Raw genomic sequence first — 23,961 nt, 5'->3', positions numbered from 1 at the left:
TCATCGTTCCTGTGTCTCCCCTGATGGCTAGCTAGCTAACGTTGCAGTTGCAATTCCAGGTCTCTTTTTGACCCGACTGAGTAGAATTCTATTTAAAAACAACTGATTAATGTAATCATCTCAAATACCACCGCGTTGGGTTTTACCAAAAATATGCGGCTCGTTAGCTCGCTAGCTTCCCCCTTAAAATGACGCTAGCAACCAGTAACATTATCCTTCGTGCAAGGCTCCCAGCACAGAGTCAGCACCGCCTGGCCGGCTCTAGTCTCCTTGACGTTTTGCTCAATGACGTCTGAACTCCGACTGGCAACGTGTGCGCGGATACAGAGGGGAACTTTAAATGTGCTGTTCTTGACCCTAAAAGGCATGCTATGGGTGGGTATCACACTGTATGATACTCTTAAGAAATTAACCGTATCTTAATGATCTGCGACTCTTTCGAGATTCTTGGGACTGCTATGGTAAATGAGCATCGGTTCAAATGACTCGCATATGCATGCAAATGTCGAAACATTGACTAACATCTCACACACACACACACACACACTAAAGAGAGTGAGTTCTCGGGAGATTTACAGTAGTCTGAAACACGGTACTGTTCGCTGGATTCGCTGTATCAGGATGTTAGGACAGCTGGACTGAGAGCGGTGCGAGAGTAGTACATTTGACTCTTACGCTCTTCGCATGCACACAGATCCAGGACAATATGACATGTGCTGACAGTTTTACATTATATATTTTGTGACCAATTAAGAGACCCATGTTTTTACAGGAGCTCCGGAATCATCATCACATCACAACCATCAACCATCAAGGTTTCACACTAAGGTGCACAGCACAGCTCACTGCACCTGTCTTCCAACAGACAAATTTCCAAATGTATTTGCTACTATCTACTACCAAAGTTAAAATGAGGGTAATGCAGGTATTGCATTTCAAAAATACACATAAAATATGAAAAGCCTCCATGTATTGGATGGTACATCATTGGACAAGTGGTGAAAAATTATTTCAACAGGAGGCTGTCATTTTTCGTCAACATTTAGGATCAACACTGCATGTCATGTAAATTTGTTTAAAGCCGTAGAACAGAGATATTAACCCGACATTTTCATTGTTGCATTGGAATTGCTCAGTCTACACAACAAAACTGGCGTTACTGCGTCGAGTGCTACAGGCTTAAACACTAAATGCGAGTAGATGGCAGGTTTCTGTAGAGAAACAAAGGTCTGGAGGCCCGGCTTGCACTTCCACGAACAGCCACAAGATGGGGCCATCATCCTGCGTGCAATTACCCAGTACTGTACATGCAGAGCCCTGAAGAAACGGAAGTGAAAGGCAGAAGCAATTGCGATCACGTTTTAACCTCCCCGAGATCAGAGACAGGGAAGCAAATCTTCCTAAAAAACACGCGGCTAAAGCTCCAAGATAAACCCTCTTTTTCAAAGCCAGCAGCTAAGAGAGGTAATAATAACCAAAAAGCTATCCACCACATACTGTCACCGACTTCCTATCTGTTGCTAAGGTTATAGTAATGCCCCATTCCCGGAGAAAGGCTGTGGCACCTTGTCCAACCCCACTGACACTGGGGGAAAAGTGCTGCCCTGTGGCAGCTCAGATGCCTGTGTTAGTGTGCTTGACAGTAGTTCAGCCTGCAGACAACACCGTTCGTTTTGTTCACAAGAGTGGTGAAAAGGACAAAGCACTAACGCGCAGTCAGACTGCTTTTCACTAAATGGGAAGGAACTAGAAAGGAAGTGCAATGTATATCTGCATGCGGCCTCAGATCTATTTATATAGTAGTGTCTTTCATTTTTACTGTCGCAAAAGTGCACAGTGCATCCGACTGCAAAAAGGAACTGTATCAAAGCCACTGAGTGACTGATACACTGTAAAAACAGTACTATTGGTTACACATCTGTATTCATGTTATTTTCTCAAATGTATGCTATCCACAGTTGATATAGTGTGAATACTGACTGCACAGGGAGATAAAGATTTCTAGTCTTTGTTTCTTTTCAGATCTTAAAGATATACAAATGACTGAGGACCAAGCACAAAATGGCTGCCGGTAAACTGGAAATTGTGGCATTTTTGACCACATTTTGCAAAGTGCAGCCAAATCATGAGACCTACAGATATCAGATGCATTACATTACATTATTTGCATTTAGCAGACACTCTTATCCAGAGCAACTTACATCAGCTACAATGTAATCCATTTATACAGCTGGATATTTACTGAGGCAATTTGGAGTTAGGTACTTTGCCCAAGGGCACAACAGCAGTGCCCCAGCGGGGAATTGAACCAGCAACCTTTTGGTCACGAGTCCTTAACCACTACGCTACTACACTGCCGTCCTTCCCCCTTAACGAACTTTATATACTGCATGAGTTTTTGTGAAATTGGGTTTGATGGCAATTTTTCAGAAGTGACAGGAAAAAAAAATGAATAGAGTACCTTGCACCTGAGGTGCAGAGTTTTCAAAAATGACTTCAGTTTAGGTGCCGGCAGTCCAACATGGCACCTAATATTCACTTCTTTGTGGGAACTAAAAATCTCTACACTTTGATAATGGCACCCTCCTCCAAGACAAATGGCATCACCCTGATAAGGGTACAAGGGCTGCTGGGAATTTGTGACTGAAGTCTTGCAAAATGTGAATGGTTGGGGCCAAGATCAGAGGTGCAGAATCCCACGGTCTGCTGTCCGCATTTCCCAGCAGCTGAAATGCTGCTGAGAGGAGCATCCAACATCTAGCCCCATCCCATCAGGCCTGGCCCTCAGCCTGTTTTTTTTTTTTTTTTTTTTGGGGGGGGGTGGCTTTTCACCTTTCTTATGTCTTCACAGACAATCCCTGCAACCTTGCCAAATGGGCATTATAAACATTTGCAGTTCAGTCCTCTGCCACTTGGAAACATGAGCAAAAACCTTTCACACTCATAAAAATGCATCAGAAAATGACAAGTTGCAGCACCTTGACCGAGTCACCCCATTAAACGTCAGACTGGCGAACCCAGTGCCGTGATTGACATTTCCGTTTGAACAATACAATATGTATATGCCCAAACATACTGGAAATCCCCTGCACCATGGCACAACAGCTATGACTGAGAGTGTGGCTGCTATAACAAATCAGAATAATGGATTTCATGCTTGAACCTATCCATTCTGTCAAACATTGGCCTGGCTGGAGTTGCTATTAAAGTAATACTAATGTACATCCTGCGGGAAATTACTTACAGGAGAAGGTATGACTATAAACGACAAAGTAACTGCCGTGGTTGAATAGTGGAGAGCAGCTATTAGGGCTTTACAGAAGCCATGGCTGATGACCGAGGGTGCTGTGGCCAACGAAGGAACATCTGTGATGGCACTCTCCCTTCAGATCTCTCTTAAACCCACGTACACAACCGTTAAAGTACGCCCCCTGGTGGAGACCACACTGTGACGGACACAGAGGGACAGCAAGGTGTGAGGACATGGCTCCCCTATAGGGGGTGCTTGTCACAGAGGCGGAGGCTACTAGGGGTAGGCCGTGGCACTGGCCAGAGACCGTAAGCAGCAACACTGTGGTCAGGATGGTAGTGAGATACTGATTAACTGTTAGCTATTATGGATAACAGGTTTTCATCATGCATGACAGTACAGCAGACACACGACCTTTCCTCCCTCATCACGCCACACAGGACCCCTACATCTCTGCTCTGTGGAAGCGGCCATTGACCTAAAGGAAGAGAGAGTGCACAAGTACACTTCAGTCCTCTTGTGCTGGAAGTCGCTCTCAGTAACAGCGTCTGCTGAATGTAACATAATGTAAAAGTAGCACTGCTTCTTACTAGAACCCCACCCCCATTCTTTTTCATAATGCTTTGGCATTACCACATAGGTTCTGATGTCCAACTTCTGAGGGCCATATTGAAAACCACAACATCCACCTGTATTTTAATTCTTATACAAGGATCTAAACCAGCCTTCTGGTGATACCTTTAGTTCTTCATGTAGGTCCAGGACCCCAAGAAAACCATGTCAGTTCCAGCCTCTGAAAGCTTTTAAAATTAAACTTGAAAATGTTTTTTAGACACAATAATCAAATCCAATTATATCATATACATTACATTATTGGCATTTAGCAAACACTTATCCAGAGCGACTTACAAATGTCACAATTTTTACATGCTATCCATTCATACAGCTGGATATTTACTAAGGCAATTATGGGTTAAGTACCTTGCCCAAGGGTACAGCAGCACTGCCCCAGTGGGGAAGTGAACCGACAACCTTTTGATTACAAGCCCTGCACCTTACCACTATGCTACACTTCTGCCAATTGCAAATTTAACCTGTGAACACAGAGCAGGTTATAAAAGCTAGAGCACAGGGAAAAAAGAGAAATTGACACAACAGTACAACCCGGGTAAACCCATCTGCAAAGGTGTAGGCTATCGTTATAAACACAAGGAACAGCATCTCATCTCGCTAGATATGAGCTTCCATTTGACGACCACTTTTCCACATCACCGCTTGACCCACAAACCTCTCCACAGAGAATCACTATATTAGAGGAACATTACCATCTGTTTTACCTGCATTTTTATACACCCATAAAGCACACCACTGAACTGCCAATGTTTTCCATCTCATTTCACAACGGCACTAAATAGAATCAACTGCCAATCGGTGCACTTTGCTGCAGCAGTAACACACAGGATGGTGAACGCTGTTACATCATTTGCAGTTCACACAGTAACTCCAAACAGGTTACACTGAAACTACTGTTTCTGCTACTTGTGCAACACAGGGAGATGGATCCATGTTGATGTATCTAGAGGGAGACAATGACCCTTGAAAGACGGCCAAGCGGGGAAACACGGAGGCGTTAACAGATTTTGAGATAACGTCGTTAATGAACGGCTATGCTAACAACATACAAAAAATTTTCTGTTGTTTTGAACACAACTAATAAAGTTCAACATGCACTGTAACAGAAAAAGTACATTTGCCAACATGCTGCCTTAAGAACGAATACTTAAAAACGTCACTTCCTACATACATATGGCAAAAGCTCTTTGTTTCTGTATGGATGCATTGTGAAGGCAGTTTTTATGAAATCTGTTTAAGGAAGTTGCAGCCAGCACCTTGAGGAAGTAACCCTTTTCAGGGCTTTCAGGGCTTTTCAGGTTCAAGGAAATGCAGTGTAGGTAGGTGTAACAAAGCTGAAACCTAGCAGGCTCTGGGAGTATGCACAACCCTGCTACTCCCCACATTCTCCCAGAAACAGCTATTACAACACAGCATTACAGCACAGCCTCCCAACAAATGAATAAAACCATCACAAACGTCTTACGAAGATTTAATGTACATTTATTCTTAACACGTGGAACATATAGTATAAAGATTTCATACTGAATAAATGATATTCATTAAGCCAAAAAAGGAAAAAAAGAGGAATTTACATCAAGTTTTTTAGCTACATCGTCTGAAATACAAATATGCAGAATCCATATCACTGGAAAAAAAAAAAAGAAATTTCAATCTGTGTTTCTTCATCGGGATTTTCCTTTGTTGAATAAGGAGCTGAAGTTGAACCTGGAAGAGGTTTCTTTTGTCTTGTTCTCCACACCTTGATTGGAAAGGAACCAAAATATGATGTGCCTGAGTGGCGGGGGGACAGCAGCTAACTACGCACACAGCTTCGGCTGCGCGTCTCACCGGCGGGGCAGGGCGGAGGGAGGGGGTGGCGCTGGAGGAGGGGTTAAATAATCATGGGGGCGGGGCTTGATGCAGGGCGGGGCTCGATGCAGGGAAGTGGACTTGTGTCGTAATTTCTCATTGGTTAAAGATAAAAAGGGTGAGGAGCTTCAGAAGACAGGAGTGAGAGCGAGCGAGAGAGAGAGAGAGAGTGTAATGTACAATGTCATATATACAATGCGGCCAAGGCCGCATCTAAAGTTGAGAACCAGTCCTAAGAGGTGATGTCTTTAAGGGTCAATTCATACAATCGAGGGTTAAAGAGAAGAGGTCGGGGTGTTGTAGGTCCACAATACTTTGGGGGGAAAGCCTTTTTTCTCTCTTCAACGGTAACTAAAAACATTTTTTAAAAACTACAATTCTGCTGTGGAGCCAGCGTTTCTCAGTGTGAAACAGTATTATTACAGTATGGTTACAGTTTCGTTTTAAGGTGTACAGTACAGAAAAAGTCCTACAATCTACTGCACAGGCCTCCCATTTAAAGACATCTGTTCACAGCCGATAACCTGGTTCTTGTAGGGCAGAATATAGAGCATCCAAGTTACAGCAATTATACCACACAAGAGTCCAGAAGTCTGGATAGCCTCCAAATATGAACCATAAAATTGTATTCTCCACACAGCCCCTCCCCCCCAGGGAGAGAGAGGGCGCATGTATCCCCCAAACTCACTGTAAACGAGACAGCAACTTTGGTTACAGTTTTGTTTTATTTTTTTTGTATGTTTTTTTTTTCATTTTTTTATTAAAAAATTTCCTTCCCGCTAGGCAGCGCACTCTCCAAGGCCAGGCCGACCCGCTCGTCTTTATTAGTTTCACCACGTCGTGCGTTTCGTAGAGCCGCCACTCCTTCGTCACATCCCTCCTTTAGTGAGAAGCAGGGCGAAAAGGGGCAGACAGTGGAATCCCAGGTGGGCTTTTTTTTTTGCATAAATTAAAAAAAGGACAAAAACAGTCAGTTTTGCTTTTAAGTTTTCTCCACTCACGCGCAACAACAGACACGCAAAGAAAACGGAAGGGGAGAGGGGGGTGTGTGGGGGGGGGGAACGGAAAGTGGCCGAGGCGCACCCCAACGGCTGTCATGACTGGCCAATCAGATACAGTACATCGCAGATGACGTGCGACACCAGCGAGTTCATGAGCGGGGACACGGAGATGTCCAGCAGCCGCGACTCGTAGAGCGTGAACTCCGAGTGGTTCTCCTCCACCTTGGCCATGGCGTGCAGGGCGCGCGCCGCCCGCCGCATCATGTCCACGCTGGTGGGCTCGAAGTGCGCCCCCTGCATGTGCAAGAGGGAGCTCTGGCTCTGCTGGAACTGCGTGGCGGCTAGGCTGTCCTCCAGGAAGCCCAGCAGGTTTCCCACGCTGCCCTTCTGCACGGCGATGGCGCGGGCCGCCAGGCTGTCGCCCTGGGCCAGGTTGGCCAGCAGCACCACCGCCATCTCCCGGCAGACGGGCACCTTGCGCTCGCCCACCAGGCGCACCAGTGTGCCGTACAGCTTCTCCAGCCGGCTGAAGGGGGGCGTGGCCAGGATGAGGTCCACGTTGTTGTCCTGGATGCTCAGCTTGCTCAGGGTCTCCAGGACCAGTCTCTGCGGGGAGAGCGAGCCGTTGGCCCCCAGCGTGGGGAAGGGGTCCAGGGCCTCGGCCGAGGGGCAGACGGCCCAGTGCAGCAGGCCGTCCAGCAGGGGGAGGCAGATGCTCTCGGGGTAGATGGAGAGGTCCAGCTGGCCCGAGATGTTGGCCAGGGTGACCAGGCTGTTCTCGCGTAGCAGCTCCAGGCAGTCCCACCACCACTCGTCCCTGTGCGCGGCCGCGCCCCGCTCCTCCTCCTCCTCCTTCTCGTAGGTGAGGGGCGCCTGCTTGCGCTCGGGGTGCCGGTGGTGCAGCAGAATGAGGCGGCCCAGCAGCAGCAGCAGGCCGGCGTGCTTGGACATCTCGGGGTCGTTGCCCGGCACGAAGGAGAGGCTGCGCACGATGTTGGAGACGCACACGCAGCGCCTGGCCAGCGAGTCCTGCCAGTCCGACAGGGTGCTGAGGGGGGCCTCGTCCTTGCTGTGCGGCTCGTCCTCCAGGATCTTGATGTTGCGCCGGCTCTGCGCCGGGTTGATGCTGAAGAGGAACTTGCCGTTCTCCTGGTGGCCCTCGGACGAGCCCCGCACGGCCTCCTCGGTGACGGAGCCCGGGCGGGCGGACAGCACGTCGTCGATGGTGGCCGTGATGCTGGCAGCGGCGCCGGTCCTCTCGGCGGCGGGGTTGGGGAGCGCGCTCGCGTCCTCCCCGGGTTTCGCCTTGCTCTTCTCCGCGTCCTCCGGCTCGGCGTCCGCCGGCACGGCCTTCTTCCTGCCGGGCGGGGTGGCGGGCGCCCGTTTCCGCAGCTGCGTCAGGTCCATCTTGCTCTCGAAGTGGGTCTGGATGTGCTCGGTGGTGTCGCCGCCGCCGATGCTCCAGTGTAGCAGCCCGCTGTCGAACTCCTGCGGCCGGCCCGGCCTGCCCGAGCGGCCCGCCGCGAAGGGGGCCTTCCTCCGCACCACCTTGATGGGGAGTTTGTCGAACTTGCTGGCCTGCTTGGGCCTCTCCTGGGGTGTGCCGGGGTCCTGGGAGGGGGCCGCCGTTACTGTGGCGCCGGGCTCCGACCCCGCCCCCCTCTCCTCCTCCGCCCCCGGACCATCCCCTGCGACCTCGCCCTGCGAACGCTCGCCGCCCTCCCTCTTGGCCTCCGCCGGGGTCCGCTGCTGCTGCTCGGACCCCTCGCTCCGGTCGTCCTCCTCTTCCTCCTCCTCGTCCTCGTCCTCCATATCCTCCGGCAGCTGCTCCTCCGGCTCCTCCTCGTCCGACTCCTCCCGCTCCAGGGCGTTGGGATCCAGCAGGGTCCTCTGGCCCAGGTCGCCCACCTCGTACTCCTTCAGGATGCCGAAAATCTCGATGAGGCAGCGGCGGAAGTACTCCACCACCAGCTCCAGGAAGCCCGGCAGCTGAGGGAGGCAGGGAAACACCAGCGCATGAGCAAACACTGCCAGAAAATTACCCCCATTACTCACAGACAGACACACGCAGGCACAGAGACAGACACACACAATCTGCAGTGCACAAATCAGGCCTCTGGAGCGCCTCACCTGGCAAAGACTGAAGGTAGAAATGCTACTGTCGTCGTACAGCAGGATGTTGATGGTGTCCAAAGCCCAGGTGCTCTCAGCCAGCAGACCCGACTTCAGGGACATCATCACTCTCCAGGCCTCGGGAGTTCCTGTCGGAAGCAGAAGCAGGGGCGTTAGCGGCGAGAGCGACGTTTGGTTCCGGTACGGTGCAGGTGTCGGCGGAGGGGCGGCGGCCGTACCGATGTCCTTCATGGTGAGGCGGCGGCGGGGCTTGAGGACGGGCTGGGTGGCCTCGACAGAGCCCGGGGGGAAGGCCACGTCGCGGCGGATCAGGGGAGGCTGCACGGGCGCCGCGGTGATGTGCGAGGCGGGCACGGGCGGCCCCGCCTTCTGCATCTTGATGCCCGAGTGCATGTAGGGCGACTTGCTGGGCGACGTGCGGCTCTCCATCGGGCGGGGCATGGGCGAGGGGCTGGACACCTGCGGAATGTGGTTCTGCATGGCCTGTGGCGACTGGTAGCTGGGCTGCAGGGGCCGGGTCATGGGCGGCACGGGACCCGCCGGGCCGTACGGCGGCTGCCGCTGGTTGAGGTGGCCTGGCCAGGGGCCCTCGTGGTTCATGCGCTGGTCGGCGGGCATCATATCATCAGAGCGGCTCATGCTGTGGTAGGCTGGCCCCTGAGCGGGCACCCCGGGGCCCTGCCGGTTGGGGTAGCCCGGGTAGCCCATCTCGTTGCGCCCCTGCCACATGCCCCCCTGGGGCCCGTCCGGGGTAGACTGCATGGGGCTGCCCATCATCTGCGGGGGCATGGAGGACTGGGCGTTGTGGGCCCCCGTGCCCTGCGCCCGGTCCCTGCCGAAGCTGAAGGGGAACTGACCCTGCGGACCGGCGGGCCGGCGGTCTGAGCTAGGGTAGCCAGTGCCGTACTGGTTGTACATGTCCTGCTGGGCTGGGGGGGCGGCCGGCGGGGGGGCCTGCTGCTGCCCGCTGAAGGGGACGTTGTACATCTCCCCTTCGTGCCGTTTCGCGGGGGGTCCGTAGCCCCCATCCACAGGGCGCTTATAGCTCTGCAGAGGAAGGCAGGCGTGTGAACACGTTACTGTCAGATCCACATACAGTACCAGTCAAAAGTACACACATAATCGCAGAAGGGTTTTTCTTTATTTTAAATATTTTCCACATTTTAGAATAATAGTAAAGACACGAAAACTATGACATAGCAAAAATGGAGTTATGCAGTGACCAAAAAAAACGTTACATGTTACATTCTTCACAGTTTCCCCAAACTGTTTTAAAATAATTTTTTTTGTAAAGAAACGCATACTTCACTATTTCTATTTGTCCTAAAAACAAATTTCAAGCAGTTAAGCATAAGTGTTCAGATCATTTAGACAAATCCCTTTGAATGCATATTTCTCATTGTCTTAGTCAAGTGTGGCCAGTCTTTTGACTGGTACTGTATTCCTAACTGTAGTATAGAAATCAAGCTTAGAAAACTTAACAGCCATGCTTTCCAACACCATTCACAATATTGCTATGATTTAATGTGGACTAAAAAAAACTAGATGAAGCACACAGCTCACAGCTACATATTTTGGCCTGTCAGATTCATTACGCAGATCCTGCGGATATTGTGACTTATGCAAATCACTGGATAAGAGCATCTACTAAATGATAATAATGTAATGAAATATAATGTAATGTACTCACTGCCTGCGGTTGTGGGTACATTCCAGACTGCTGATTGGGGTAAGGACCACCAGGGGGCGCTCCTTGGCCAGGGTACTGATTACCATAGGAATCATGTCTGTGAAGACCAGACACAGAAGCACAACACAAACATTTCATCAACCCAAGCATTTCATCTCTGGGATAAGCTCCACAGCCACGTCAGAAGAAAAGGGTCTGGGATTCAGGCAAAACACCTGCTATCTAAAACAACACACAGTTTCACAGGTATCAATGTCACCTGGTTAGAAAGGCAACAGCACAGAACTGTACCAGGTTCAGTACGTTCACAGCAGTTACGCTCAGCCAATGGCTCATAGTGTCCCAAAGCAGAGAGCAAGGTTCAGCAAACCCCGGTCTGAACGCCAGCCCATATTTTCTCAGCCATGCATCCGAAACAGATCCTGAATCAGCACTTGCGGACGGGGCCGGCGGCACTCACCGCTGTTGCTGTGGGGGGCAGCGGTTTGGCGAGTACATCCCTGTATCGGCACTGGAAGGCATCATGTTGGGCTGCGCTGCTCCCGGGCCCATGGCACCGTCCGGACCCATCCCGGGCTCCTGTCTGAGAGGGGCACACAGCACCGGGTGGAGAGTGGGTCAGATCCCCACGCAGCATTTATTTACCACCACAGTCTGAATGGAAAACATGCACTATCCTTCTGTCGTGACACAGAAATATTTGAGGACATATTCTCTCTCTGTGAAAGAGGCTGGGTTGTGTGTCAGAGAGTAGCGTGTCGGCCCTACCTTCTGTCGTAGCCTGGCCCGTAGGGGTACTGCTGTCTCTGGCCCAGAGACATGTTTCCCATGGCCCCTGGGGGCCCTCGGCTGTACTGCTCCCCCATCCCACCGCTGGAGCCCTGACCCGGGGACATGAACTGCTCTCCCGCTGTGGAGAACAACACAGGGTCAGACCTCACACACGAGCCGAGGCGCGCTCCAAAAACCCACAGCGTCCCCGTAAGGAGGAGGAGACTGGATCCAGACGGCCCACCCGGAGCACCGCGCACCCCCCTCGTCCCGTCGGCGGTCCCGCTCACCTTTCCGCATGGCACTGAAGGGGTCCTTGTTCGGTTCATAGGGGCCCATGCGGCTCATGGCGTCGGGGGTGCCCATCCCCGGTTGGTAGCCTGAGTTCGGGGTCATGGAGTTTCGCCTGGGGAAGGCGGGGTCGCTGCTGTCGGCAAACGGGTCCTGCAGACTCACACTGCTCCTGGGAGAGAGCAGAGAGTCAGAGCAGGATGAGCACAGCGTGGCCAGATCAGGGGGAAACAGCAGAGCTAAACCACAGGGGGGAAGCACAATGTGCCTAAAGCACAGGGTCTACAGGACAGGAGGAAACGGCAGGCCTAAAGCACAGGGTCTACAGGACCGGAGGAAACGGCAGGCCTAAAGCACAGGGTCTACAGGACAGGAGGAAAGGGCAGGCCTAAAGCACAGGGTCTACAGGACAGGAGGAAAGGGCAGGCCTAAAGCACAGGGTCTACAGGACCGGAGGAAAGGGCAGGCCTAAAGCACAGGGTCTACAGGACAGGAGGAAAGGGCAGGCCTAAAGCACAGGGTCTACAGGACCGGAGGAAAGGGCAGGCCTAAAGCACAGGGTCTACAGGACAGGAGGAAAGGGCAGGCCTAAAGCACAGGGTCTACAGGACCGGAGGAAAGGGCAGGCCTAAAGCACAGGGTCTACAGGACCGGAGGAAAGGGCAGGCCTAAAGCACAGGGTCTACAGGACAGGAGGAAACACCAGGCCTAAAGCACAGGGTCTACAGGACAGGAGGAAAGGGCAGGCCTAAAGCACAGGGTCTACAGGACAGGAGGAAAGGGCAGGCCTAAAGCACAAGGTCCACAGTGGTGGGAGGAACAGCAGGGACGTACCTGACCCCAGGCATGGGGGGCATCTGGCTGTGTGGGGTGGAGGCCGGGGTGGGGGGCTTCAGGTCTCCCCCCTCCGCCATGGAGCTGGTGGTGGACTGGGGCGTCTGCGGACCCTGCAGGGACCCGGAGCCAGCTGCAGGAACAGGCACACGCCAGTCATGCATACCCGTTCACACTCATATTCACACATCAGATATAAATACATACACATCCACGCATCTGTCACTAATACATACACAGATGCGTATACATGTCCATACATCTATGCAATGAGACACAAACGTCAGTGACACCTATACGTACAGACACAGACACAGACACAGACACACACAGAAGCAGACACAAACATGTACACACACACACACACACACACACACAAAAACGCACACCAGAAAGCAGAACACACACCCAGACAGCAGCAGCAGCAGGAGACGGATAAACCACCGACAGACGTTTAAGAGCAGAAAGACAGTCGTGATTAGAGACAGACCACAGCTTATGGTGTATGCAACATTTACTTATGATTCAAGCACTACACAAACTTGCTCACCAAAGGCAGGGATTTACAGAATGCATAGGCAAGTATCCACTAGGTGATGCTGAGTATCAGCTCTGGGTTACTAGCCCACTGGGTGTGTAAGCCTTTTGTCAGCTTGGCAGTTAAAACAAAAAATCAGTTTTCTTGATGCAACATGACTTCTAATGAAGGCCTGCCCTGCTTATCCCTCACCACTAGCCCTGTACTGCAAAGAAACACATCAGGTGTTGGTGAAACGAAGTCTATTCAGTATTCTGTTATGGTCCGTCTTAAAACTGCATCCGGTGGGTGCTATTGCGGCAGGCCTGGCATTGACTGTAGCTCAAAATCAGTACTCAAACACTACTCTATATGGTAAACACACTGAAGACATATGGACACTGTAGCTACCCAGCAAACGTTGCAGGAACTAACCATTCATTAACTGAAAAACACTTCCCCTTCCTGCTCAGTGCTGACACAGAGAGCTCTGCTCTGGCAGTACACATTGTACAGACGCCAGAAACAGCAGCTAACGCAATCAGAAAATACACGTGGCCCTACAGCTGCTGTTGTGTCCAATGGAGGACGGTGCAGGCAGCAGGTTTGAAAGAGAGGCAGTTGCTGGCTCAGGGCAGCACATAGGGTTACTCCAAAACACACACACACACACACACACACACACACACACACACACACACACACACACACACACACACACACACACACACACACACACACAGATAAAATGGTTTCGGCTCCATGCAGCAGTACATCACATCTGTAGGAGGGGGTTATCCAACCTGCACAAACCATTTACTTTTTGATTTAAGTGCATAAAAAATGTGTTTCTGGCTTGGCACAGGATGAGGTCTCTGAGCAAGTATTTTTGGCTGGGCCAGCAGAAATTTCAGTCCACTACCCTACCTGACCAGTGCCGTGAATCGCCCATTTCCATCTCTGTGACAACGTGAATTGATCACTTTGAACAGGCACTGCTGAGCTATGCACTGAGATTTAAACACTCTAGATGAATACCAGCAAAGAACATACGAATACCAGCAAAGAACATACAACTTATACCTTGAGATGGGAAACAGCCATGAGGAAATAAATGCATACAGGTTCAGGGTTCACCCTGCACATGTATGGAGTGTTACTTCTACCTGGTTTTATAAGTGATGAAGAAGGTCTCACCTCGGTATCCCTAAAGCCTAACCGCTGTACAGCATGGGCGCTGGAGCGCTCCACCTGCACTCTACCCCTCCTAAATATTTACATTACATTGCATTATTGGCATTTAGCAGATACTCTCATCCAGAGTGACTTACACAGGTAACAGTTTTCACATGTTATCCATTTATGCAGCTGGTTATTTACTGAGGCAATGCTGGGTTAAGTACCTTGCCCAAGAGTACAACAGCAGTAGGTCAGCAGGGAAGTGAACCAGCAACCTTTTGGGTACAAACCCTGCTCCTTACCGCTATGCTACACTGCTGCCCCCCCATTTCAATGTCCCATGTGCGGAAGCCACAGCAGGGAACACAGAAACATGTCCTTCAGTTCACCGTGGCCTGGGCACAGACATGAGCAGACTGATCCCGTTCCACCCTGAAGTCAGATTACTGAATGCCTCTATCAGAGAGAGACTGTGTGTGTGTGTGTGTGTGTGTGTGTGTGTGTGTGTGTGTCTGCGCGCGCACACGCCTCTGTCAGGACTTCTAACCATTAGCATGTGGTGTCTGATGACTCAAGCCTTCCATTCATTAAGTTGTACACAGGCGAGGGGGGTCAATGTCAGGTCACACTTATTTCAGCTCTCCACACTATCACCCCCAACCCCTCCCCCTCCCTCTCGCCTGGGCAGGGATTTCCCTCTGCTGAGGGGGGGAGGGGGGGCCCTCAGGAAAGAGAGTGAGAGAGAGGAGGGAAAAAAAAAAAAAACGTGACTTTACACACACACACACGCCCCACCCCTCCCCCCCATTCATCATTTTCAGCTCAGCAGAAAGCTGCAGGGAATTCTCTGAGACAGGCAAACCCCCCCTCCCCCCCAACCCCCACGGACCCCGCTGGCAGGACTGCCCCGCAGACGCCGGTTACATCACAGAGACCCCCCCCCCCCCCCACTCCTGACAGCTCTTGGCCGGGTTGGCTGTGTGCTGGCGTGCCACAGAGAGCCCGAGCTTCCTGAACACGTGGGGGAAGCCAGGCAGTCTGACCACTCCCCCAAAACCAGGCGCACACACACACACCCCTGACCACGGGACACACCCCCCACGCCGGCACTCAAACACCACTTCCAATGTACAATTCAAGGACTTTTCAAGGGCGAAGTTCTCAAAAACTTCTTTCATAAATGTATGATTAAATTTGAATGATTCTCATCATCCACGAACATGGAATTCATTTTCATTTTCTACACGCTGACACAGCTGTGTGTGTGTCAGTGAAGCCTGGTATAGAGGCCCCTAGAAATATGTCTTCAGAACAAAAGTACAGATGATATAAAACTTCCCATCCCTGAATTCTGACAAAACTGAGTTGAAAAAAAATGTTGGCATCATGGCTCAATCTATACTTTTGCAGTGATTCCAAAAGCACTTTTCCAAGACCTTGGGGTTACAGTTGACCCAGATCTCTCTGGCAGATTCATGCAAAAAAAATTCAAAACTCATTTTTTAAACTCCAAAATATTGCTAAATCAGGCCTTTTCTTTCAGTAAAGGATAGAAGAAAAATAAGTCAGCTAGACTGGAATACTGTAATGCGCTTTTATCAGGTTACTGAAATGCAACTATAAATCCCCCAAAACCTACACAAAAAGCTGCTCCTAGAACTCTGATGAGAAAAAATGACTATTATACCGGTTCTAATATCAGTCCACTGGCTACTAGCATAATGCCAGACTGATTTCAAACTGCTGCCTCTAACTTATAAGGCTTTAAATGGACTTGCACCAGCCTTGTTACAAGATATCCTAATCCCATACAACCTGACTAGGTCTGATGGCAGAGCTTTCTCACACAGAGCTTCTATCATCGTACCAAACGCTGTGCAGGAATCAGACAAAGTTTTCACTTTAGATTAAAAAAAACATTTAGAGTAGGTTGTGTATTCAAAGCGGGTGCTGAGAAAGAGGGTGGCTCTTGGCTTAGGAAATCTCTGACACTTAACTGTCCTTGTGGTTGTACTGTTGCCTCATTTCTAGTGGGTCTGCCCTGTGTATTTTTTACCGTGTGGTTCTTCTTCTAGATGGGGCGGGACAGTCTGGAATCATCATCATCATCATCATCATAGCTTTGGGCCCATACTCTTTTGCTTTTCAATTTCTCTATGCTGCCAGAGATTATTTATGCTGGGGCCATAAAGCATCACACCAGCCCATTTCAACACCGCACCCAACGTCCTGACCATCCTATGCTAACCGCTACCTTCTCCCTCCCTGTCCATCACGCCATCTGACCCGCGAGTGCTGCCTCAGCCCCATCACCTGTTCGCATTAGCATTTACTTTGCCGAAAAGGACAAGAAGCCTGTACCCCTACTGCTCTGGAAACCCCATGATGCCTCTGCCCTGGCAAACGCTGGACAGACAGACAGACACCCCCCCCCAAAGCTCACCTGAATCCTACTATGCCACCCCTCTGGCCACCTAATATTTATTAGACTTGAAATGATGCAAAGGCCTGACTCATATCTCATGCTAACGTTCAGCTGTTTTCCAGGAGTCTCTTGACCGCTTTTTCCTGGGGTCAGGGAGTAATTTAGCATTTTTTTTTTTCCAATTAGCTCTGGATCTCTGGTTTTTCGATTCCCTCTACGTTCGGCTCTTTGTTAAAATACAATTGTAAAAAATGCACTCTAACAAATAAAATTGGATTGATTTATTTAATAACCCACTTAAAAAAAAATGAAACAAACATGCAGAAATCTCTCGGAACCTTCTGGGTCAGACAACTGTGCGCTGTATTCTTCCGCCTAAAGTTCGGCTAATTTCCACCATAAAACCTGATTTTATGGATTTCTCCTTCCATGACGTCAACAAATCAGACCCCTGAACGTTCAACCCCAGTGAGGCAGCTTGGCCTTCCAGCAGTTATAAACAAGCAGAGGAAATACGGGGGCACCTCAAAGGGTAATGGATCAGGTGCCCGAGCACGGGGCTGAACATTTTACATTCAGATCATTTTCCAGAGCAATCAAAGAGAAGAAATGGACAGCCTGGTCAAAATAAACCTGTATCACCTTCACAGAAAACAGCCAAACGCCACCACTGTGAAATACTCAACACCATACCCAACACCGTCATTATAGACCACTCTCACTCTACTGCAGCAAACCCTAACACAGCGAACATATGAAACACAGTAAACCCTTCCTGTACTGCCAGGCCCTCACTATGGCAGCCACAACCCAACCCACATCACCACAAACACTGCACCTTACTTATGAACAAGGACATTCAAAGTGTACCTTAAACGCTCGTTACAGATGAAGCAAATCAGGACACACATAGCCACAAAACGAGGAGACTGACTGCATATTCACCACAGCACACAGGACCGAGAGCACCTGGAGCAGCGCAGGGCACCACAGAGCCAGTAAGCGTGAGAGGAAGCGGGGCACGTGGCCGCGGCCCGGAGGCAGCTTCCTTGCGCTCACCTGGAGAGGGCGGCTGGATCTTGGGCTGGTTCTTTTTGGCGTCGGAGCTGAAGAAGTCCGGGGGCGGGTCCTCGCCCCGCTCGATCTTGCACTCGAAGGCGTACAGACACTGGATGTACTGCTTCTTCAGCGAGCTGGCCGCGCTGCTCGAGGTGCCCACGTTCAGGTTGGTGGCCAGCTCCCGCCACTTCTTATTCTTGTTTACCTGAGGAGGGGGCGGGGCCGGGAGAGGGGGAGGGGTTAGATCAGAGGGCTCTGGGAGATCAAATTTCACTGCTAGGCTCCAATCAAGAAAGAGTCGCTCTCTCTCTCGTGTTAGGAAAAGGGCCAGTAGTCTGACAAATTCAGTCAAGGGTTGTATGACAGCACAAGCGAAAATAAAAAGACCTCATCATAGGCACAACACAAAACACACACCTAGTTTTTCACACCACATTAACAGAAGCAGTCAGCATGACTTGGCAGCAGAACAGAGCAGAATTTCTACCAGTTAACAGTGCTCCTGCGAATGCAGCATCCCTTACACACTCCTGCACCCTTCACACTGTACCTTTCACTGTAGCCCTCACACAGCCCTGTAAAACTGTAGCTCCCACACACAGCCCTGTAAAACTGCAGCTCCCACACACAGCCCTGTAACACTGTAGCTCCCCCACACAGCCCTGTAACACTGTAGCTCCCTCACACAGCCCTGTAACACTGTAGCTCCCTCACACAGCCCTGTAACACTGTAGCTCCCACACACAGCCCTGTAACACTGTAGCTCCCACACACAGCCCTGTAACACTGAGCCCCTCTCACATCCCTGTAGCGCTGCACCCCTCACATACCCCTTGCGAGGCGCTCAGCCCACCTGTGTGAGGCCGCCGATCTCCTTGACGGACACGTAGAGGCGGAAGAGGTCCAGCGGCTTGCGCCCCACGGCGGGCAGGTTGGTCATGCCCATGGCTTTCTCCTCGGCGAATGCCAGGTAGCGGTCCACCCACATCTTCCTCTCCGGCTCGGGGCCCAGCTCATACAGGCGCGTGATCTTCTCGTTGGTGGTGGTGGAAGAGTTGGACTTCTGCAGGGGGGTGACAGGTGCAGGGCTGAGTGACAGAAGGGCCCCTGACTCTGTGACTGGACTGCTGCTGGGCCATTTGCAGTATATTACTGGTTACAGTCTGTTGCTGATTCAGGCAGCACTGCAGAGGTTAACTCTGCAGTCCCATGCTGGGGCCTCTGGCCCCGGAAAGCGGCGATTCTTTCACTGGATACACAGCGGCTGGACTCACCTTTTTGGAATCTGGTTTGGGGGTCCCATCTGTTTTATTGTTCATCTTCTGAGCCTGGTTCATTTTGACGTCTAGACCAAACTCTGGACCAGGACACATCCCTGAGAAAGAGAGACGAGAGAGTGACGCGAGTCAGCATGTGCCTGGCCGCAGTGAAGATCCTCTGTGGCCTCCCGGCTTCATAGGACGTGGATACACTTATGTTCTATTGGGCTGAAAGTCAGTCTGGATAAGCGCGGCTTCTAAATGAATGTAATGTAACGTAATGCAGCATCATCAACATTGGTGTGGCAACTTACAAAAATTACTGCAAGGCAAAAATATTGAGGAAGAATCCTACACAAGAATGTATATGAATGCACTTTAGATATATTGTGAGTGTGTGCGCATCTCTTGTGGGTGCCGTGTGTGTGTGTGTGTGTGTGTGTGTGTGTGTGTGTGTGTGTCTGTCCGTCCTCTGGGCTGACTGTGATTGGTCAGCACTCACCCGCAGTATTGTTGGCCATAGGGTACGGTGCTTGCTGAGGGGTCATCATCCCTGGCATGCTGTTCATGGTTGGTGCGTACGGGGCACCAGTTCCCATCATGCCTTGCGACATGGGGTAGCCAGGTGGCCTGGGAGAGAACAGACAAGATTCTCTACATTATTAAGTCACAGTGAGCATTAAAGGCCTATATTACTGCCCCATTTAGAGGGTACAGAACCATTGCAAGGGTCAAATATGAGATGCATGCGCAATGTGCGTTTTGGGACAGCACAAATGGCAAAAAATAAATCAATTAAAACATTTGCTTTTGTGGTGGCTGTGATGAAGATGAGAGCATTTGTTTTGGGGTGTACCTTGGGAGCAAATCGATTATGTTGTAACTATTTTGTAATAAAAACCAACATTTTTTCCATACACGCCTTTCTGAAACAGGTTTTGCCTTGCGTCTGCATCTGAAAGCTGTGCTGACACCGCTGAAATAGAGCCCTGAAAGTTTGAGAGATCAGAAATGGAGTCTAGACTGGCGTTCCCCACACCTGTCCTGAGCCTTCAGTCTCTGGGGTCCCTCTCCGCCACTCCCGCCGGCCGACACGCGGCTCTACCTCGGCCCTGCACTGGCGCCTCCTGACTACCTACCCCACAGAACTCAGCGCTGCTGCTCTCTGGCCTGGTCTAGCCTCACACCTCGCCTCACAGCTCGGACCACTGCCTCCTTCAGTAAAGAACACAGCCTGGGAGAATTACGGGCACATGGAGATGGGGAGAGTTCCACACACTGGGAGGACTACAGACACGAGGTTAACTGACCTATCCATGGTGCTACACTTTACCCATCCCGACCCACGGTACATGCTGCCAGACTCACTGTCAAACAAAGATGGCATTAAGGCAGTCCCAGTTTTCTCCAGTGGCCTTTACAGCTAGTTGCAGCTACACAGTTAGCTGGTTAGTAATCTAACTAGCCAGGCAAGTAGCGGTGACAAACAGCAAGCTAACATTAAGCTAACATACAAGACTGCATCTGATCTCCGGTCAAGCCAACATCCAGTTCAAACTATTCACTTGTCTTAACTCTAATCCCCTATATTATTATATCAGCAATCATTTGCTGGCTAATTATAACATGCACACAGAGCATCACGCAACTAATAACTACCCAACTAGCAGAAACTACACAATTTAAGCAAGTTTGCCCTCAGATATCCTCACATGGCTAACAAGATTACCTGTATTTTTTCTATAAAGAATGGAGCTTTAACACTTTGACAAATTGTGTCGAGACCATGTCGAGGAGTACAGAAATTAGTTTCTAGATCCACACTAACCAGTTGTTTCCATATTGAATTTTGGCTTGGTTAATGGCACTAAACCAACCCCTGATTCCTCTCACCACACTGCACCCTAACACCACCATCTTATGACTGTAAGGCTTCGCCTCACAGGAATATCAAACGCCAATCACATCAGTAAAACGTCAATGGCCATTTTAGGCTTGTTTGCTGGTAACTGAGGCCGGGCCACGTGTGTGGATCGAAAGCCCTCAGACTGGCCAAGTGGCCTCACCATGAATAGGTCAATTACAGACAAAGGGAGGGGGAGAGTTACAGGCACAGGTAGAGCAGAAGCAGAGACTCTCTGTACCTGTTGTGCATGGAGTTGGTGGAGGCATGCTGCATGGCGGCCGCCGCCACCTCCTGGGCCTTCCTGTTCATGCTGCCCGGGGGAGGGCACATCCCTGAGCCCACCTGCGGGGGCATGCTGCCCATGTTGGGGCCCATGTTGGGGCCCATGTTAGGCCCCATGTTGGGGCCCATGTTGGGCCCGTAGGGGCGGGCGCCCATCTGGCCGGGCCCCATCCTGCCCGGGGGCATCCCGGAGTACGGCGGCCCCCCTCCCTGCCCGGGCATGGGGTTCATGGCCCCGCCCATGCCCGGGCCCGGGTAGCTGGCGTTGGGCATGCCGCTGTAGCTGGGCTGTCGGGGGTAACCTGTGAGAGGGGGGGAGGACATGTTAGTCAAGAGGAGACCACACCCAGAACCTGACAGCCCCCTTTTCCCATAGGCTGGTCTAATGCTCAGCGTACTTCAAACTGCATTTACCACTGGCAGCACCAAAAGGATCAATAATAGAGCCAGAAGAGTGCCAGCGAACACCCTCACTGCAGCGACTAGTACTAAGGACAGCAGTAGAGGGGACTGCCAAGCATTACTGCAGTACATACAAGTGTATTTAGTTAATCAGGCCCTGTATAAAACCAGCACTGCGGAGAAAGTGATGTTTATCCTTTTATCTTAGTGCTTTCCAGAGCTCAAGTGGCCCACTTGGGGGATGGAGAAAATAGATATGTACATATTAACCAAAACGACTTCAAAGCTTTCCAGTTTCACAGCTTAACTTCAAGCCCTGTGATGCTCCCAAGCAGGCAGCTGAGAAGCACGGACTCTCTCAGCCGTTTGTGAAGCTGCCGGGGCACACAGAGCTGGAGCTCAACCGCAAAGCGCGTCCGCACGGCCACCGCGAGGCTCACCCTGAGGCCCGTACTGCCCGCCCTGCGGCCCGTAGCTGCCCATGGAGTTGTTCTGCTGATAAGGCCCCATCCCAGCATGCATCTGGCCTCCTGAGGACTGGCGCGGGGATAAGGCGGAGCCTGGCTGGGGGGAGCCGTACGGGGCCATCTGAGGGTTCCGCATGAACACTGCGGAGAGGACGAAACAGCAAAGAGAGGAGGGAGCGTGAGAGGGAGCGTTTTTTTAACCTTTACACAAACTGTGAAAAAGAAATAGTGCCAGGAGTGAAACTGTGCCAGAAGACTATTAAAAACACTATCCCACAAATAAAAAAAAAAAAACAATCACTAATCTTTCTTTAAATGCAGGTACTCTGAATTCAGGCTAAGGATTCCCTCTTTACCCATTCCACATAAGCAGATCTCAACTCACTCAACGTTTTCATATCTCTTGCCAAACCATTTTAAGAAAATGTTCATTTAACGCACTCAGAGCTTCAAAGCCTTGATTGACTGACCCGATACCGTTAATTTTATTCCTCCAGGAAATACGTGTGTACAGGGCTCACACCCACCTCTGTCCTGGCCCATGGTGGACTGGTTCATGGAGGAGTGCAGGACTCCATCGGACTGCACGCTCGGCGGCCTGGGGGGCATCTGGTTCCCTGCGAGGCAGCACAGCAGCATGTGTAAGACAGCAGTGTGTGTGTCAGAGACGACATTCTTCAGACCAGCAGTGTGTGTGAGAGACAGCAGTGTGTGTGAGAGACGGCTTCCTTCAGAGCATCAGTGTGTGTGAGACGGCTTCCTTCAGAGCATCAGTGTGTGTGAGACGGCTTCCTTCAGAGCATCAGTGTGTGTGAGACTCCTTTCCTCAGAACAGCAGTGTGTGAGAGACGGCTTCCTTCTGAGCATCGGTGTGTGTGAGACTCCTTTCCGCAGAATAGCAGTGTGTGTGAGAGACAATCTCCTTCAGAACAGCAGCGTTTGAGAGTGTGTGTGTTTGTGTGTGCATGCGCGCTCAGTCAGCCAGCCCTGCGCTCCGAACACAGGAACCCACCTGGCACTGCGTTGGGGGACAGCGGTCCTGAGCGGGACTGCGTGACGCTGGCGGGGGACCCCACAGGGGAGGGCGAGGGCCCCCGGATGCCCGGGAGGTGAGGCGAGGTGTGGGGCGAGAAGGGCGACTGCGCCGGGTTGCTCTGCTCGCCCTGGCTGCTGGACACGCCCGAGGTGCTGACGCCCGGGCTCAGAGCGCCCTCTGTGCCCGTGGGCAGGTCGTCGATGGAGCCCGACAGATCCTGGATCAGCGGAAAGAGAAGCAGGGAGACAGTCAGAGGGCCAAAAAAAAAAAAAAAAAACACTAGCACAATAAAAAATTTATATGAAAACATTCAGCCCAGGAAATGCAATTATGTGTGTGTACATGCCACTGCACGTGTGCATCAGTGCTCCTGTGTCTCTGCACATACATTTTTAATTCAGCGGGTGTCTGACTGAGCCCCTGGACACAGGCCAGCTCCGTCCCGGGGAGAGAGCCCGCCCGAGGCTGGAAGCGGCCCTCGGGCTGGAGCTGTTATTTTTGTGAGGTGACCTGAGGACGAAAAACCCCGCAGGGAGGGACAGCGGGGGGACAAGGCTCTGAGACGGAGCCCGTTTAGACTTCCCCTGTCCCGCTGCCAGCCCCAGCCCTGCCCCCCTCAGACTGCCAGGGTTACCGCTGAGAGAGAACCGCGGCAGCTGAGCTTTTAGGCGGGATGACAGAGGTGTGGTGGGATATGGGCGGGATCAGGGTGAGACAGCAGAGCTCGGGGGTGAGGCAGGGGGAACATCTATCTGATGTTTTACAGCCTGACACACCCCAATGTGAGACTAGCGCTCCCCTCACAGACACACTGAACCTACCTGAAAACTTATGCTTTAATAGGGAGATACTGAACACTTTATGCTTTAAAAGGGAGATACTGAAGAGCTGTGTCTGTTAAAAAACAAGCATGGATCTGCAAAGAGGTCAGAGCATGGATGCAGTCCTACTGCCAGCACAAACCTCAAAGAACAT

General features: G+C 51.2%; 1 protein-coding gene across 1 annotated transcript in view; it reads right to left on the bottom strand.

Moving 5' to 3' along the window:
* Positions 1 to 5,519: 5,519 nt before the first annotated feature.
* The window catches only part of LOC118796429 (AT-rich interactive domain-containing protein 1A-like), a 46,235-nt gene continuing 27,793 nt past the window's right edge, over positions 5,520 to 23,961 (bottom strand). The window contains exons 5-20 of the mRNA XM_036555287.1: positions 22,963 to 23,203; positions 22,478 to 22,567; positions 21,924 to 22,091; positions 21,038 to 21,383; positions 19,396 to 19,523; positions 18,909 to 19,009; positions 18,488 to 18,697; positions 17,635 to 17,839; positions 12,455 to 12,587; positions 11,620 to 11,792; positions 11,327 to 11,468; positions 11,019 to 11,141; positions 10,559 to 10,655; positions 9,087 to 9,915; positions 8,866 to 8,996; positions 5,520 to 8,724 (exon numbers count right to left, since the gene is read on the bottom strand). Coding sequence (XP_036411180.1) covers positions 6,829 to 8,724; positions 8,866 to 8,996; positions 9,087 to 9,915; positions 10,559 to 10,655; positions 11,019 to 11,141; positions 11,327 to 11,468; positions 11,620 to 11,792; positions 12,455 to 12,587; positions 17,635 to 17,839; positions 18,488 to 18,697; positions 18,909 to 19,009; positions 19,396 to 19,523; positions 21,038 to 21,383; positions 21,924 to 22,091; positions 22,478 to 22,567; positions 22,963 to 23,203 — 5,013 coding nt within the window. The 3' untranslated portion in view covers positions 5,520 to 6,828. The remainder of the gene's footprint in view (positions 8,725 to 8,865; positions 8,997 to 9,086; positions 9,916 to 10,558; positions 10,656 to 11,018; positions 11,142 to 11,326; positions 11,469 to 11,619; positions 11,793 to 12,454; positions 12,588 to 17,634; positions 17,840 to 18,487; positions 18,698 to 18,908; positions 19,010 to 19,395; positions 19,524 to 21,037; positions 21,384 to 21,923; positions 22,092 to 22,477; positions 22,568 to 22,962; positions 23,204 to 23,961) is intronic.

Source organism: Megalops cyprinoides, chromosome 21 (genome assembly GCF_013368585.1).
Source record: "Megalops cyprinoides isolate fMegCyp1 chromosome 21, fMegCyp1.pri, whole genome shotgun sequence".
Lineage (NCBI taxonomy): Eukaryota > Metazoa > Chordata > Actinopteri > Elopiformes > Megalopidae > Megalops > Megalops cyprinoides.
The sequence above is the reverse complement of the archived record's forward strand: the minus strand, read 5'-3'. Positions and strand labels throughout refer to the sequence as shown.